This window comes from Lipotes vexillifer, unplaced genomic scaffold (genome assembly GCF_000442215.2).
Source record: "Lipotes vexillifer unplaced genomic scaffold, Lipotes_vexillifer_v1.1 scaffold1126, whole genome shotgun sequence".
Taxonomy (NCBI): domain Eukaryota; kingdom Metazoa; phylum Chordata; class Mammalia; order Artiodactyla; family Lipotidae; genus Lipotes; species Lipotes vexillifer.
The window spans coordinates 1060486-1074433 of NW_006781401.1; the positions used below are offsets into that span (position 1 = coordinate 1060486).

The 13948-nt window shown below is 57.2% G+C and overlaps 1 protein-coding gene across 2 annotated transcripts; it reads left to right on the forward strand.

Moving 5' to 3' along the window:
- Nucleotides 1-1291: 1291 nt before the first annotated feature.
- CHGA (chromogranin A) lies at nucleotides 1292-13890 on the forward strand. Of its 2 annotated transcripts, none has more exons than XM_007454720.1 (8): nucleotides 1292-1539; nucleotides 2338-2384; nucleotides 4699-4792; nucleotides 5644-5712; nucleotides 8183-8281; nucleotides 9826-10245; nucleotides 10979-11454; nucleotides 13695-13890. In XM_007454720.1, exons 1-8 carry the CDS (start codon nucleotides 1494-1496, stop codon nucleotides 13776-13778), a joined length of 1335 nt encoding a protein of 444 aa, XP_007454782.1. In that variant the 5' UTR covers nucleotides 1292-1493; the 3' UTR covers nucleotides 13779-13890. The 2 variants fall into 2 exon arrangements, with proteins under 2 accessions (XP_007454782.1, XP_007454783.1); XM_007454721.1 differs by having other exon boundaries at nucleotides 1494-1539; nucleotides 9826-10251; nucleotides 13695-13778.
- Nucleotides 13891-13948: the final 58 nt, after the last annotated feature.

The window sequence follows — 13948 nt, forward strand, 5'->3', positions numbered from 1 at the left end:
CTTCCGCCAGCACACCCATCCCCCTTCCCTGCTTCATTTTTGTCCATAGCACTTGTCCCCACCTGACATACCGTGCATACCTACAGCAGCTAAGAGCTGTCCTAAGCACATAGTAGGTGATTAACAAACAGTGGTTAAATGAATGAATACCTGCATGAACAGGACCTTTTTCGTGTCTTCTGAGCTTCTGCCAGCTTTTCCTTTAGGGGCGGGAAGTGGGCAGTAGCAGCAGGTGGGAGGGGACGGTTACAGGACGAAGGAGGGGCTCTTGGACGATGCCAGCTGATGCCCAACTGTTGCCCAGATACCCGCTTCACTATGACAGTGGGGTCAGGTGGCAAAGGGTGAGAACAGTAATGTGGCCGGAGCATAAGGGCGTCAGGGCAGAGAGAAACAAACGAGGAAACCAGCCTTACACACAAACCATCCAGGTTTTGAGAACACTCAAGAGGATGTGAGAGCTGTTCTCAAACACACAAATGGGTTATCAGCCACAAGAAGGTGATTCTAAGGGGCTGAATGAGGTCTAATGAGTACAAGTTACAAGGACCTCTATTTCGGTTTGATATCAAGAACTGTCCCCTACCCCTCCCTCCCCAACCCCCATGAGCGCTGTCCAACAATGGCCAAGGCCCAGGATTCACTCGTCTGTGGGTTGAACTTTCAATCAGTACATTCAACAGTTATCAGTTAAGGGCATTTACTCTGTCAGGTGCCCTGCTCAGGACTGTGAAAGCAGTGAAGACTAAACGTTATTCAAATACATAAATGCATATTAGAAATCGTGAAAGCACAAAACTGGGTTGCCAGAGAGAGAGGCCTGATTCAGACAAGGGGTCGGGGACCTCTAGACGGCCTCCTAGATATTTGAGGGAGCCCTGAACGGTGAGCACGCCTCCAGCCAGTGGGATGGAGGAAGCAAGACCCCCTCAGGAGGGGGCCTTCAGGAGCAAGGAGGAGTGGTGCGCTAGAATTGGCAGGACCTCAGCGCACTTCGGCGGCCCACGAGGTCCAGAGACTGGAGGTGACTTGCCCACGGACACACAGCAAGTCGGTGGAGCTGTCGAGGGGTGGACGATCCGCTGAGTCCCCCGTGCTGCCTCCTGGAAGCCAGATATCCGCCTCGCTGCCTCACCCAAGAGCTGTGCGAGGCGGTGGCCATCGGCAACAGCCGTGCGGCTGGGGGTGGTGCGAACTGCGGCCAGACCCCCGGAGGGATGGGAAAAGGGGGTAGGGGCGGGTCCGATGACGTCATTTCCGGGGTCCGGGGTGTATATAAGTGGGGCGCGAGGGTGCCACTGCTGCAGTGCCCGAGCCCAGAGGGGAAAGGCGGGGGGCGGGTCGACTGGCGGACGCACACGGAGACCTTGCGACCCCCATCCCCGCGCCTGTGTCGCCGAGGCCGCCCGGAGCGACCAGTCCAGCCACCCCTCGTCCCAGTGCGCGCCGCGCCCGGCCCCAGACCGCCAGCTGCTCTGCGCCCCGGGTTCGCCATGCGCTCCGCCGCGGTCCTAGCGCTTCTCCTCTGCGCCGGGCAAGGTGAGCGAGCGCGGGGCCTTGGGGGAGAGGGTCCCGGGCGCCCCTGCCTGCCCTGAGGTCCGGGCACCGCGCAGCGCCGCGCGCTCCTGCATGCCTTCCCCCCGGCGCGGCGAGTTTTCAGCGCCACGGACAGCGCCTCGCCTCCCACCCGACCCCGCAAAGGGGCCCGGGAGCTGATCCCGCAGGCCTGACTCTTTGACTCGGACTCCCGACCCCGCGGGGCAGGGTCCCCTGACGTCCCCACCCCGTGTCTGGGCTGCTTCAGGGCCGGCGCCGGCTCTGCGTCGTGGCCGGCCAAGGTCATCGGGGTAGATGGGAGGACCGCTGAGGGCTCCCCACTCGCCTGCCTCCCCCTGCATCCTCCCTCTGCCCCCGTCTGTCTGCCCTTGACTTCTGTCTCTCCCATCCCCCGTCACAGTCCTCCTCTTCCATCTCTTCCGCTCCCCTCACCCTCTTTTCTGTCACCTCTGGGGTCTCTCTGCCGCTCCCTCATCCTCCCCCACCCCGATCCCACTCAGCCATTGGCCTGTTTGCACAGCTCTTGCTTTCAGCTCACACACCCCGTCCAGAGCACGAGCCTTCCCAAGGGGAAGGGTTAGGGCTCTCAGCGCAGCCTCTGGGAGCCGCCTCCGGGGCGGAGGGGGGCAGCAGCTGGGGAAGGGAAATAAAATCAGTTCAGCGTCTCATTCGGGTGGAGGTGGTCTTAAGAGGGAGCGCGCCTGATGGAACCAGTCTGGAAGGACCGCGTTCTCCCCACGGAGCAGAGGAGTGACCCCAGCTCTCTCTTTTTCTTCCTAGTCATTGCCCTCCCTGTGAACAGCCCTATGAATAAAGGGGACACTGAGGTAAGAAGGGGTGTGGGGATGCCCCGGCATGGGGGCCAGGAACAGAAAGCCAAGAGCCAGCACTGCGGCTGCTGAGCCTGGGGACAGCTTCGCCAAAAGAAGACACGAAAGTCTGCCAGATTTCCCTGCTCTCCTACTGTGGGGCCTTCCCCCGCCTCCTCTGAGCTGGGTGTGCAGCCTGATGGGGCCTGTGCCTTACCCGCGGGGCCCAGGTTCCAGGCCCCCTGTCTTGAACACTCCGAATCTCACAGGCCCACCACGGGCTGGCGGGGGTGACTTCTCTGAGGCTGTGGTCGTCCACCGACCTGCGGGAGCAGTCTTCGTCTGCCTGGCTCCGGCCTGCCGCTTTGCTCTTCCCCAGAGCCCTGCCAGCAACACACCCGCCCCGTCCCCCAGTCACTAAAGCCCTGGCTGGCTCTCCCAAAGGGCCACAGTGAAAACACTCTTGATCATGGCTCCTGCACCCAGGGTCCCAGCCAGTTGGGGATGCTGGTGGAGGTCACCCAGGAAAGGGCCTTAGAAGACACTGGTAGGGGCTTCTGTGGCCAGCAAAAGACACTCTGTGTTGGGTGTATACTCGAAATTCATTCATGTCTGAGTTGGGGCTGTTTTTCCAGTCTCTGATGTTCACAGATACCTCCACTTGGGAGTCAGAGAAATTTCTACTCCCTGCCTTTTCAGGAGCTGTTTTCTTCTATTCCAGAGAGGCTGTAGTTGAAACCCAAAACATCAAAGAGATTTCAACCTCAGTTTGCTCATTTCCTATTCATTAGTTACAGACAGCCCTAAATTTAAACCTATACCACTCACCGTAGCTGTGTGATGTTGGGAAGATTCCTTAACTTTGCTGAGCTTCCCCTTTTACTGTCTATAATAATATTTCCTTTGAGGGGAGTTGTAAGGGATTGGAATCATGTGAAGTACCTGGCACGTAGTTGGTCCTCGGTAAATGAGCATTTTTATTCCTAGAGCTTCCTTTCATGACCTCCCCATCACTCTTGGGACCCATAACCAATTCCTCTCTCCCAGAATCTGTCCTCATGGACTGGTGGTTACCTGATTTCCCCAGTGCAAGACTTTTGGTTGCAGGGAGATATAGGGTGCAGGCTATAAGCTCCTCCCTGCCAGGTCCCTTATGGGACACACTTTTTATTCAGCAGCCTGGGGTCAGAGACACCGGAGCAGCTGGTGAAGACCTGCATGTTTTAACCTAGGATGCCATGACTACCGTAGAGCCTGTTTGCCGGTTTGCCATCCTGGATCTTTGGATGGGCTGCCTTGGCATCCCGTAGACACAGCCTTCCACCCCCCCACTCCCCACCAGTGTTGCCTGTTGCGTGTCTGATACCTCCTGCTCCTCTGCCCAACTCTAGGCAGCTGCAGCAGGTGGGGAGTCGTGAATCCCTCCCTGGGTGTGTGTGAGGCACTTCATGCATTATAGAGTATTTTCCCATCTGTGCCTCATCACCCTGGGAGGGGAGTTGGGAAGGTCTTCTCACTCCCATTTTACAAATGAGGAAATTGAGGCTCAGAGAGGTCAAGTCGCTTGCCCAAGATCACACAGCTAGGATATCACACTACAGTTGGCACCATCTTCAGATATCATTCACTTATCGGCTGCCTGATTATCCATAGCACCTTGCTGGGCACTAGATAAGACTTTCAGAGATATGGCTGCTGTCGGCCTGGGATGGACACCCAGATGTAGCAGATAGATGTGTGCCCACATCCAGCCAGGGGATTCACCTGGTGGGTGACTATGGAGCCAGACTGTGAGGCTGTCACTCCCTGCGTGTGACAACACCATGGATATCTAGAGAGAGTTTTCCAAGTCTTGTTTCCAGACAGGGTAGAGCCAGGAAAGGTCTTTGTTCTCCACTGGGTGGTCCAGAAAGGCCTCCTGGAGATAGCTGACCTTTTGGGCATCTGCAAGACTAAAGTACTTTTGCAAGACACACCTCTAATGCCCAGGAGCAGCTTCCCCATCTTCAGAGAAACCCTTGCAATGAGAGGGTACAGGGTACCCACCCTTACCTTAGAGGGGCTCCTGCCGGCCCGGTGATTGGAGTGCCTGGCACTTGGTAAGTAAGCACTGTGTAAGGTTTTTTGTTTTGGTTTTTAATTATTACTGTTGCTGCTACTATGTAGCTAAGAAAGCAGAGCTGTGCCCCTGAGCTAGGTGTCCATGGACTCCTAAAGACACAAGAGAATGTCCTTATGTCCTCCGTAGAAATTTACCCTGGAACTTCAAGGAACTGAGCCCCATGCCCCAACCAGCCCCAACCAGCCCCAACCTGCCCCACTCTCTTCCCAGGTGATGAAGTGCATCGTGGAGGTCATTTCTGACACGCTCTCCAAACCCAGCCCCATGCCTGTCAGCCAGGAGTGTTTCGAGACACTCCGAGGAGGTATGGGCCAGGCTTGGGGTGAGGGGCTGCTGCCTGCTGGGCTGGGGGGCAAGGATATGGGTGTGTGGTTTGGGATGGAATTCAGTGATTTAATTCAGTAGTCACTGACCAAGTGCCTGCCTTAGCCAGGCCTGTGCAGGGTGGTATAGAGAGATGAAGGGCTTACAGCCCCTGTGAGCCCAGAGCTTACAGACTAGCAGAAGGGACAGATATGAACACAATTAACCAGAATTCTGGGCAGAATGAAACCAGGGTTGGAACAGCAAGCCACCAGAATGTGAGCTCCCTGTGGACAAAGGCTTTGTGTGCTATATCCCCAGTGCCGAGAACAACCCCTGGCACCCGCTAGATACCCTCTAGATGTATGATGAGTAAAAGAACACTATGGGTGGGTGGGCATGAGAAGGACAAAGCTTTCCAAGCAGGCAGTCAATGTTGGATAGATCCAACATTAGCATTGGGGCTGGGCTTTAAGATAAAAGTTGAAAATCAGTAAGTAGAAAAATGAAAAAAGAGCACCCCAGGTGGCGTGGACAACACAGGCAAAGGCATGGGGATGAGAAAACATGTTGTGCTTAGAGACACCCCTGCATCACCTCAGGGGCTGCCATCTCTTGGCGAAGGTCTGGGTGCAGGGACTGTGGCTGACCTTTCTGATACAATAGCAAATGGAGAGATACCTTGGAAAGGAGGTCATTTCAGAAGTGTTATCTCGAGACCCAATCTTGCTGCTACCACCCAGGTTTTGAGTTTCCAGAATAAATTCCTTGTGCTCAGCTGAAAATATTGATGGCAATCTCTTTCTGGGCTGTTCTCTGGAAACCACCCGTAACGACTCTTTTTCATTGCAGATGAACGGATCCTCTCAATCCTGCGACATCAGAATTTGCTGAAAGAGCTCCAAGACCTCGCTCTCCAAGGTATTTTCCAACCGCTGCACGCGAATCTGAGTAAATTCCAGTAACTGAGAGTCAGAAAATCATGCTGGAAGGTTGAGCAAGGTCTTGTTTCTGATACTCAGTTATTGCCTTTCAATTATAGGGTGGCAAGGTGGGGTCCTCTGTGCTACCTGGTCCGGTCTATAATTAATGTAATTAAAGAGATCAAGGCCCAGAGAGGTTGAGTGACTGGTCCAAGGTCACATAGTAAGTTAAGGACATCCCGAGACCAGGTGCAGCTCTTCCAATACCCCATGGTCTCTGGAGTTCAGCCATTTTAGAGGGGACACTTTCAAGACTAGGTTGCAGAGAGGATCCCTTTTCTCTGTTAACGGAAAAGAAAACTGGTCTCCAGGAGAGAGGAGGGGCCCCTTTGCCCTTGTGAGCTTCTGCTCAAGGGGGAGATGGGAGAAGCAGGGTCTTGCTTGCCCCAAAACACAGACCAGACTTTCAGTGTGCTTTCAGAGCGAGACATGGCTTTCTCCAAGAGGTTAAGAAAACCTACTGATGCTCTTGGGAATGGAGTGATTTTGTGAGGTAGTGAGCTCCTTGTCACTGAGGATGTTCAAGCAGAGCCTGGATAGGATGCTGGGAAGGAGGGTTAGGCTGATGTCATCCCACAGAGTTAGCTGCTCTGCCCAGCCCCAGGCTCCATCTTGGGTTCATGTGAGGCACAGAGGCCTCCCTGGCAAATTGCAAACAATGGGCTCTGGCCCTGCATCTGCCCCAGGCTGACTCCCTGTGGGAAGTGGCTTTTATTTGGGGCAGGGCCATAGGCACCCTTGTGCCTCTCCCTGAGAATGGCCCTCGAGCACGAATCTTGCGTCTCCCTCCAAAGAAAGTGAGGGCCCATCTTTAAGGCTGGGCTTGTGTCTTGGATGGGGTAGGGTGGAGGGCATGAAGGCTGCTGGGGCTCAGGGAAGGCCCCCACTCTGAGGCTTCTGGGGCAGACTGGGCCATGTGTGAGAATGGAGAGGGATTTGGGGAGGTGGCAAGTGAAAATAACCACAGCAGGAGGGCTCCCTGAGACCCTCCCCAAGTTAGCACGCCATTCTTTCTCTCACTCGCTCGTCCTCCTGGAAGACAAACATCCACTGCATATCGTTGCTAGGAGTGCAGTAGGATAATTTTTAAATTAAGTATTGAATGACTGACTTACTGCATTTAAATAATTAAATATAATGTCAGTGGAGACTACTATAGGGAATGTGTCCTGAAACATCTGTTTACACACATACACACACACATATGTGTGTGTGTGTCTAATATAAACAGTGTCCAATATACAGGTACATTATTATTTTCTATTAAAAGAGTATGGGATAGGGCTTCCCTGGTGGTGCAGTGGTTGAGAGCCCGCCTGCCGATGCAGGGGACACGGGTTCGTGCCCCGGTCCGGGAAGATCCCACATGCCATGGAGCGGCTGGGCCTGTGAGCCATGGCCGCTGAGCCTGCGCGTCCGGAGCCTGTGCTACGCAACGGGAGGGGCCGCAACAGTGAGAGGCCCGCGTACCGCAAAAAAAAAAAAAAAACAGAGTATGGGATAGATCTGTATGTCTGTCTGTCCATCCACCCATCCATCCATCCATCCATCTATCCATACATCCACTCATCCACCCACTCCCTCTTCTGTACTCTCATGTCTCCTGCACACCTCTATCCTAGCATTTACCATGCAGCAACCCTGTTTTATAGATGAGCAACCAGGTCTTGGATTGCCCAAGTCACCCAAGGTCACAGAGCAGGGAATTAACCAAGAAGTGTGAACCCCAGTCGGCCGGGGGCCAGATCTGGACGTACCCCCGGCCCACAGCCCCCATGTCAGCCTGCTCTGGCCACCCCGGAAATTCTCATCATGGGAAAAAATCACCACCAACTGCAGAGTTGGCCTGGCCCGGGCCACCATCAAGAACCAGGGACGGGTGGAGACAGAGCAGACAGCATAGCCTGATGCAGGGGGCTGATGCAGGGAGAAGGGTCTCTGGTGCTGACCCTGGGCTTGGATGTAGACAAGAGCTCAGCCTGGGCTTATGGGGTCCAGGGGGAACAGGGGTTGCGTGAATCAAGAGCCCCCATGAGGGGACAAGCAGTCACTATTCCCTCTTGCTGCAGGGTCCCCTAGCTACCAGCCAGGTCCTGAGGGCCCTCCACTCTCTACTTCTGCCCCTGGGACCATCTGCTCCATCTGCGCCTTTATTGCTCCATGAGCCAGCAGGCAGGGCTTGTTCTTATTTTCTAGGTGAGAAATGGAGTCTGGAGAGGTGATGGGGCCAGGAGGGGGCAGCCAGCCCTTACCACCCCCCACCAGCTCCTGCCCCCTCAGTCTCTCACTGGGCAAGCCCAGAACATGATGTGCCCACTTTACAGATGAGGAAACAGAGGCCTTCCCTCTCACAGACAAACATGTGGAGCTCAGACCAAATGGGACTTTTTTCTACGTTTTTCATACAGGAGCCAAGGAGAGGGCACATCAGCAGAAGAAACACAGCAGTTATGAGGATGAACTCTCAGAGGTTCTTGAGAAGCAGAATGACCAGGCCGAGCTGAAGGGTCAGTGCCGACCAGTCTGGCCAGGGACCAGGGGAGGGAGGATGAAAATAACCGTAGTTACGATAGATGGAGGGTTCCTGGGAGTCAGAAGCCCCTCCTTTAGGCCCTGTAAGGCAGCTCATATTTCCTTCTCTTTACAAATGGGGAAACTGAGTCCCAGGGAGGTTGAAGTGCCTTCCCAAGGCATAATTGGAGATGTGAATCTGGGTCTGTCTCACTCCAAAGCCCTTGATCGGTCCCATCTGCCCACTGCAGGGACTGACACTCTCGGGCGGGAAGTCTCTGGCCTGGCAGATGGGCAGCTTCGACTCCTCCCAGTGGCCACCGCAGCAGGGTCCCCACGCCCAGCGCCTGCCCTCCTGGGAATTAGTGGTGCCTTAGCGTAGCCTAGTGGCAGCAGGATCCCAGAGGGGTAGGTTTGAAACACTAAATGAACCTGGATCATCTTTCTTGAAACCAGAGAGCTTTTAGGGGTCACGGATCATGGCTTAGGTCAAGGGGATGCTCTGTTACTCACCTTTCTGCCTAGAAACAGCCCCACACTTGCCCCTGCAGCCCTGCTCTTTGCATGTGGAAGGTGAGTGAATAGGGCCAGTTCCTAAGAGCGGGGATGTCAGTGGTCTTCCGTCGGGGCTGAGAGGGGAAGCCTGCTGGTGCGGCCGAGGTGCCCTCGCATTGGTCAGGGCTGTCACCCTAGTGGCTGCTTGGGGCACAGCAGGGACTCCCACATTTTGGCATCATGGAAATGAGTGTCTGGTTGACTCTAGATGTCTGCCATGGGCTGTAGGAGGGGAATAGTGTAGCATTAATGGGGGTGGCAGCCACATGTCAGTGCAAAGAGCAGCCGGTACTTGGCATTTGGAAGCTTGGGTTCGAGGCTCAGCACTGCTGACTGTGAGCACAGACAGGCCACCTTACCTTTCTGAGGATCGGTTTGAGTTTCTGTCAAATGGGCATGGGAGCTCTTCCACCTGGAGTCAAATGATGGAATGTACTTGGTAGTGTCTTGTTCAACAGTGATCATTCTAGCAGTGGGAGGGATTTTTACTAGTTAGAAGGCTGTCTTCAAAGCAGCTACAAGAAAATACCTTTTAATGAAACCTGACAAACATTGAGGAATTGAGCACTTTCACAGGATGCTCAAGACAGAATACCTGCACAGAGGGGAGAATGAAGTTGCAGTAATGGTGCCTCTTACACAGAGAGGTTAAGGAACTTGCCCAAGATCACACAGCAATTCAACTGCTGTCTTAATTTTAAATTCAAGGCTCTATCTTCTGGGGTCATTTTCAAGGTCTTTTTAGAAAAAAAAAAAAATCACATCTTGCTTCGAGAGGTAAAATTACAGAGAAAGAAACATAATCCAGTTGCGCTCAGGTCAAACCCAGACATGGAGAGGGCAACCCTAATTCTCTCATGGGTGTCTTGGGCTGGGCTTACTGGAAGCCAAGAGATACAGTGACTAAGATATGAAATTGGGCTCTGGGGAGATCCCACGTGCAGCCTGGTCCTCAGGGCCTGACTTTGCTCTGTTGTTTCTGTAGAGGGGACAGAAGGGGCATCCTCCAAGGATGCTACGGAAAAAAGAGGAGATTCTAAAGAGGTGGAGAGGAATGGTGAAGATGCGGATGGAGCCAGGCCTCAGGCCTCCCCGGAGCTTGGGCAGGGGTCCAAGGCTGAGGAGGACAACCAGGCCCCAGGGGAGGAGGAGGCCTCCTCCAATACCCACCCCCTGGCCAGCCTCTCCAGCCAGAAACACCCAGGCCCACAGGCTGAGGAGGACAGCGAGGGCCCCTCCCAGGGTCCAGTGGGCAGAGAGAAGGGCCTGAGTGCCGAGCAAGGGCAGCAGGCAAAGAGAGAAGAGGAGGCCGAGGCTGGAGAGGCGGCTGTCCCGGAGGAAGAAAGCGCCCCCACCGCAGCATTTAACCCCCACCCGAGCCTCAGCTACCAGGAGATGCAGAGGGGTGAGAGTATATATGATGTCTGAGACACCAACAAATGTGTCGGGGAGAGGGGGATGGGACGGAGCGGGGGAGCCTCACCCACAATCTCATTCCACCTTCACAACAACCCTGAAAGGTAGGTATTATCTCCATTTGCCTGATGGGAAACCAAGGCTCAGAGAGGTTAAGTAATTTGCCCATGGTCACACAGCTAATTTGTGTAAAAGCTGAGATTCCAACCCAGGCTTGTCTGACCCCAAAACCCTGCATCTCCCACTGTTCCACATAGCCCCTCCCCAGCAGCTCCCCCACCCCACCCCCGGAGGGGAGAGGGACTTTGCAGCGTGGGTGGGTGGGCTTTGGGAACAGAGGGACAGCATGACAGGTGGGAACAGGCTGGTCTGGGGACACTGTTAGCTTCACCCAGGGTTTAGGAAAGCCCCTGTGGCTCCTCGTGAGGCCCTGGTCAGGGTCTTTCCTCCCTCCCCAGCTGGGTGACCCCCGGGCCAGGGCTTCTAGGGTGAGGCAGGCTCTGGCCAACCCACCCCACAGAGCTTTAGTGGGTCTTGTAAAGCATGGTGTCGAGATGGCTTTTCCCTCCCAATGGAATCCGTTGTGAGGGGTTGAGCTGGACCCCGCCTACGGGGTCTGTTGTCCCAACCGTGGCCACAGAGAGGCCCCGGGGAGTGGCAGGGACCGGGGAAAGTGGCGGTGCCTCCCTCATAACCCTGCTCTTGTCCACCGCCTGCTCCAGGTTGGCCCGAGGCTCTGGCTGTGGACGGAGCCGGGAAGACTGGGGCTGAGGAGGCTCCGTCCCCCAAGGGGAAGGGGGAGCGGGAGCATTGCCTGCAGGAGGAGGTGACGGCAGGGGCCCCCCAAGGCCTCTTCCGGGGCGGGAAGAGCGCGAAGCCGGAGCAGGAGGGGGAGGGGCGGCCCTCCAAGGAGTGGGAGGTTGCCAAGCGACGGAGCGCGATGGACCAGCTGGCCAAGGAGCTGACTGCCGAGAGGCGGCCGCAGGGGGAGGCGGCGGAGGAGGAGGACCCGGACCGGGCCATGAAGCTCTCCTTCCGGGCCCGGGGCTACGACTTCAGCGGTCCTGGGCTGCCGCTGCCACGAGGCTGGAGGCCATCCTCCCGGGAGGACAGCGTCGAGGCGGGCCTGCCCCTCCCGGTGCGTGGCTACCCAGAGGAGAAGAAAGAGGAGGAGGGCAGCGCCAACCGCAGACCAGAGGTTGGTATGGGGCGGGGGGAGCCGGCCCTGGGCCAGGCCCCGGGAGCATGGGCCCAGCTGGGCGTCAGCTGCAACCAGACATGTGGCCCCTGCACCACTGAGGGGACACTGTCCTCCCTGGAGTCTGGGACTGGAGGGGCACTCAGACAGGGGGCTCTCGGGAAGCTGGGAAGGGACAGGGGAAAGGGTGTGTCAGGCAGAGGGGCAAGTGAACCCCAGCTCACGGAGGGGGGCACCCAGGAATGCTGGCAGACAGGAGACAGAAGCTGGAGGGCTGGTGAGTCAAGCCCCTTCCCGGAGGTGCTGGGCGGGGACTTTGTCCTGAAGGCAATAGGGAGCCTCTGCAGGCTTGGGAGCAGGACAGGGGAGTGACTGGTGGAGCTTGGAGCTTTGGATGGAGAGAGCTTGGAAACTAAAAAGACCTGGTAGGGACTGGCCTGGGGAGGGCTACTTGCTGCCTGGGGGGATCCAGGCTCAGGGCAGCGTTGGCCTTGAGAGCTGGGAGGGCACGGCAGGAGGGGACACTGGAGGCATCCTGGGAAGGCCCTACTGTTGGTCCATCCATGTCCTTTCCTGGCCCCCGTGCAGCCCAACCACACCCTCCTCCCAGGCTCAGGCCCTGCCTCCCACCCCGATGGCGAAGGCAGCAGGGGCAGGGCCAGCTGGACCTCAGGGCCTGGTGGTGATGGGTGGGGAAGGCATGGACCTGTGCCAGAAGACCGAGGGTCCTGCCTCCTAGCTGGGTGACCTTGGGCCAGTCACTCCCCTTCTCTGAGCCTCATCGGTTCCCCCATTTGTGAAATGGGGGTAAGAAGTCCTTCCTGCTCACCTCATTATCATGATCAGAATGCACGCGAGCTCTGAAAACCTGGCCATGCCCAGGGCTACTTGGGAAACTCAGTGGGGTGCAGGGACATGGTCCCATAGGAGGGGATGGGATGGGACTTTGGGGCAGGCTGGCGACACCACCTCGGGGCTGGAGGAGGCCTTGGGGGGTCTTCAGGCCTCAGTGCCCAGGTGGGAATCGGGGCCTTATGGGGGTGGGACATGTTCAAGGCTCTGGCCCCAGTGCTCTCTGCCCACCCAGAAGAGGATGTGGTCCCTTCCTTGGGTCCCCGAGCCATTCCCTGGGCCTGGGACCAGGGTCCCAGCAGCCTGAGAGGAAGAAGGAAGCCTCCTTGGGAGCTGGCGCTAAGAGAGGTCACCTGCCTGTGTCTCCAAGGACTGAGGGGATGGGGCTCCAGGAAGCAGCAGCCTGCCCCCCAGCCCTCCCCAAGGCTGGGCACCTTTGATCGTTGCCTTCCCCACCCACAGAAGCCGGAGAGAGCCAGGTGCCTTGGGGCACCCTCCAGCTTCCCTTCTCCACAGGCAGAGGGAGCCTTGGACTGCAGGGCGGAGAAATGGGGACCTCTGAGTCCTGTGGACAGGATGGAGCAGGGCCCCGTCCACTCAGCCCAAAGATCTTAGAAACAGCCCCCAAATTACAGAACTCTTGCCCGGGCGGGGGCTACTCCAAGATGGGGGACTCTGGGGTCCCTGTTTCCATGGCAACCATCATCCATCTATTCTGACTGGGCCCCAGGTGGGTGCCCTCTGCTTGGCATCAGGCAGGGACCCCAGGAAGACCACCCCTCTCAGGTCAAAGCTGGGGCGTGGCCTTCCCTGACCCCTGCTCAGAGTCTGAGGGCATGCTCTGTGGGTGTCAGTCCCAGAGGGTCCCCTGCTGCCCTGGACCACCCTGGCAGCTGGAGCTTGGGCACCCAGTGACTGGGACTGAGGATGCAAGCCCAGCCCTAGGCAGCTCTCACGTCCTGAAACCTGGGCCACAGACTGCTGACCCCTCAGGTAGGAAGGCCCGTGGCAGACAGGAAACCCAGGCACGGCCTCACCCAGGAAGCCATCGTCACAGTCTAGGCCTTGGGGTCGGGGCACTGGAAGGCGCTCTGAAGGGCACCGGAGGCTTCGTTTTCCACGTGCCTGCCCAGAGCCATTCAGGAGGCGGTGGGCCTGAGTGAGTCCACCAGGGCACATTTCTGCGCCCAGTGCCCCTCAGGGCAGCCCCGCAGGGTGGCATCACTGTCCCCATGGAACAGATGAGGCCCTTGAGACTCAGAAAGGCAAAGCCACCTGTCCAAGGCCACACAGCTAACCCGGGCACAACCAGTCTGTCTGCACGCCCCATGCTACTGGCACAGGCTCCCTGGGCCAGTCCCCGTGGGACTCTTCACATTCTCTCCTAGGACCAGGAGCTGGAGAGCCTGTCGGCCATCGAGGCGGAGCTGGAGAAGGTGGCCCACGAGCTGCAGGGGCTGCGGCGGGGCTGAGGCGCCGGCTGGCCCCACCAGCCAGGGCCCCGAGGCATCCTGGTCCTGGCTCTGTTGTCCCCTTTGCAGGTCTTGGCCAGATGGCCCCGGGCGCTGCTTCCGGTAGGGAGGCCGCCCCCAACCTGCCCAAGCCCAAGCCACCCTGTTGCCCCTACGCTCCTTTCCTCCTG

Coding starts and splice junctions, on each gene's coding strand:
- CHGA (XM_007454721.1), top strand. CDS start 1,494: ATGCGCTCCGCCGCGGTCCTAGCGCTTCTCCTCTGCGCCGGGCAAG. Junction 2,385..4,698: donor TGAATAAAGGGGACACTGAG/GTAAGAAGGGGT, acceptor CTCTCTTCCCAG/GTGATGAAGTGCATCGTGGA. Junction 4,793..5,643: donor TTTCGAGACACTCCGAGGAG/GTATGGGCCAGG, acceptor TTTTCATTGCAG/ATGAACGGATCCTCTCAATC.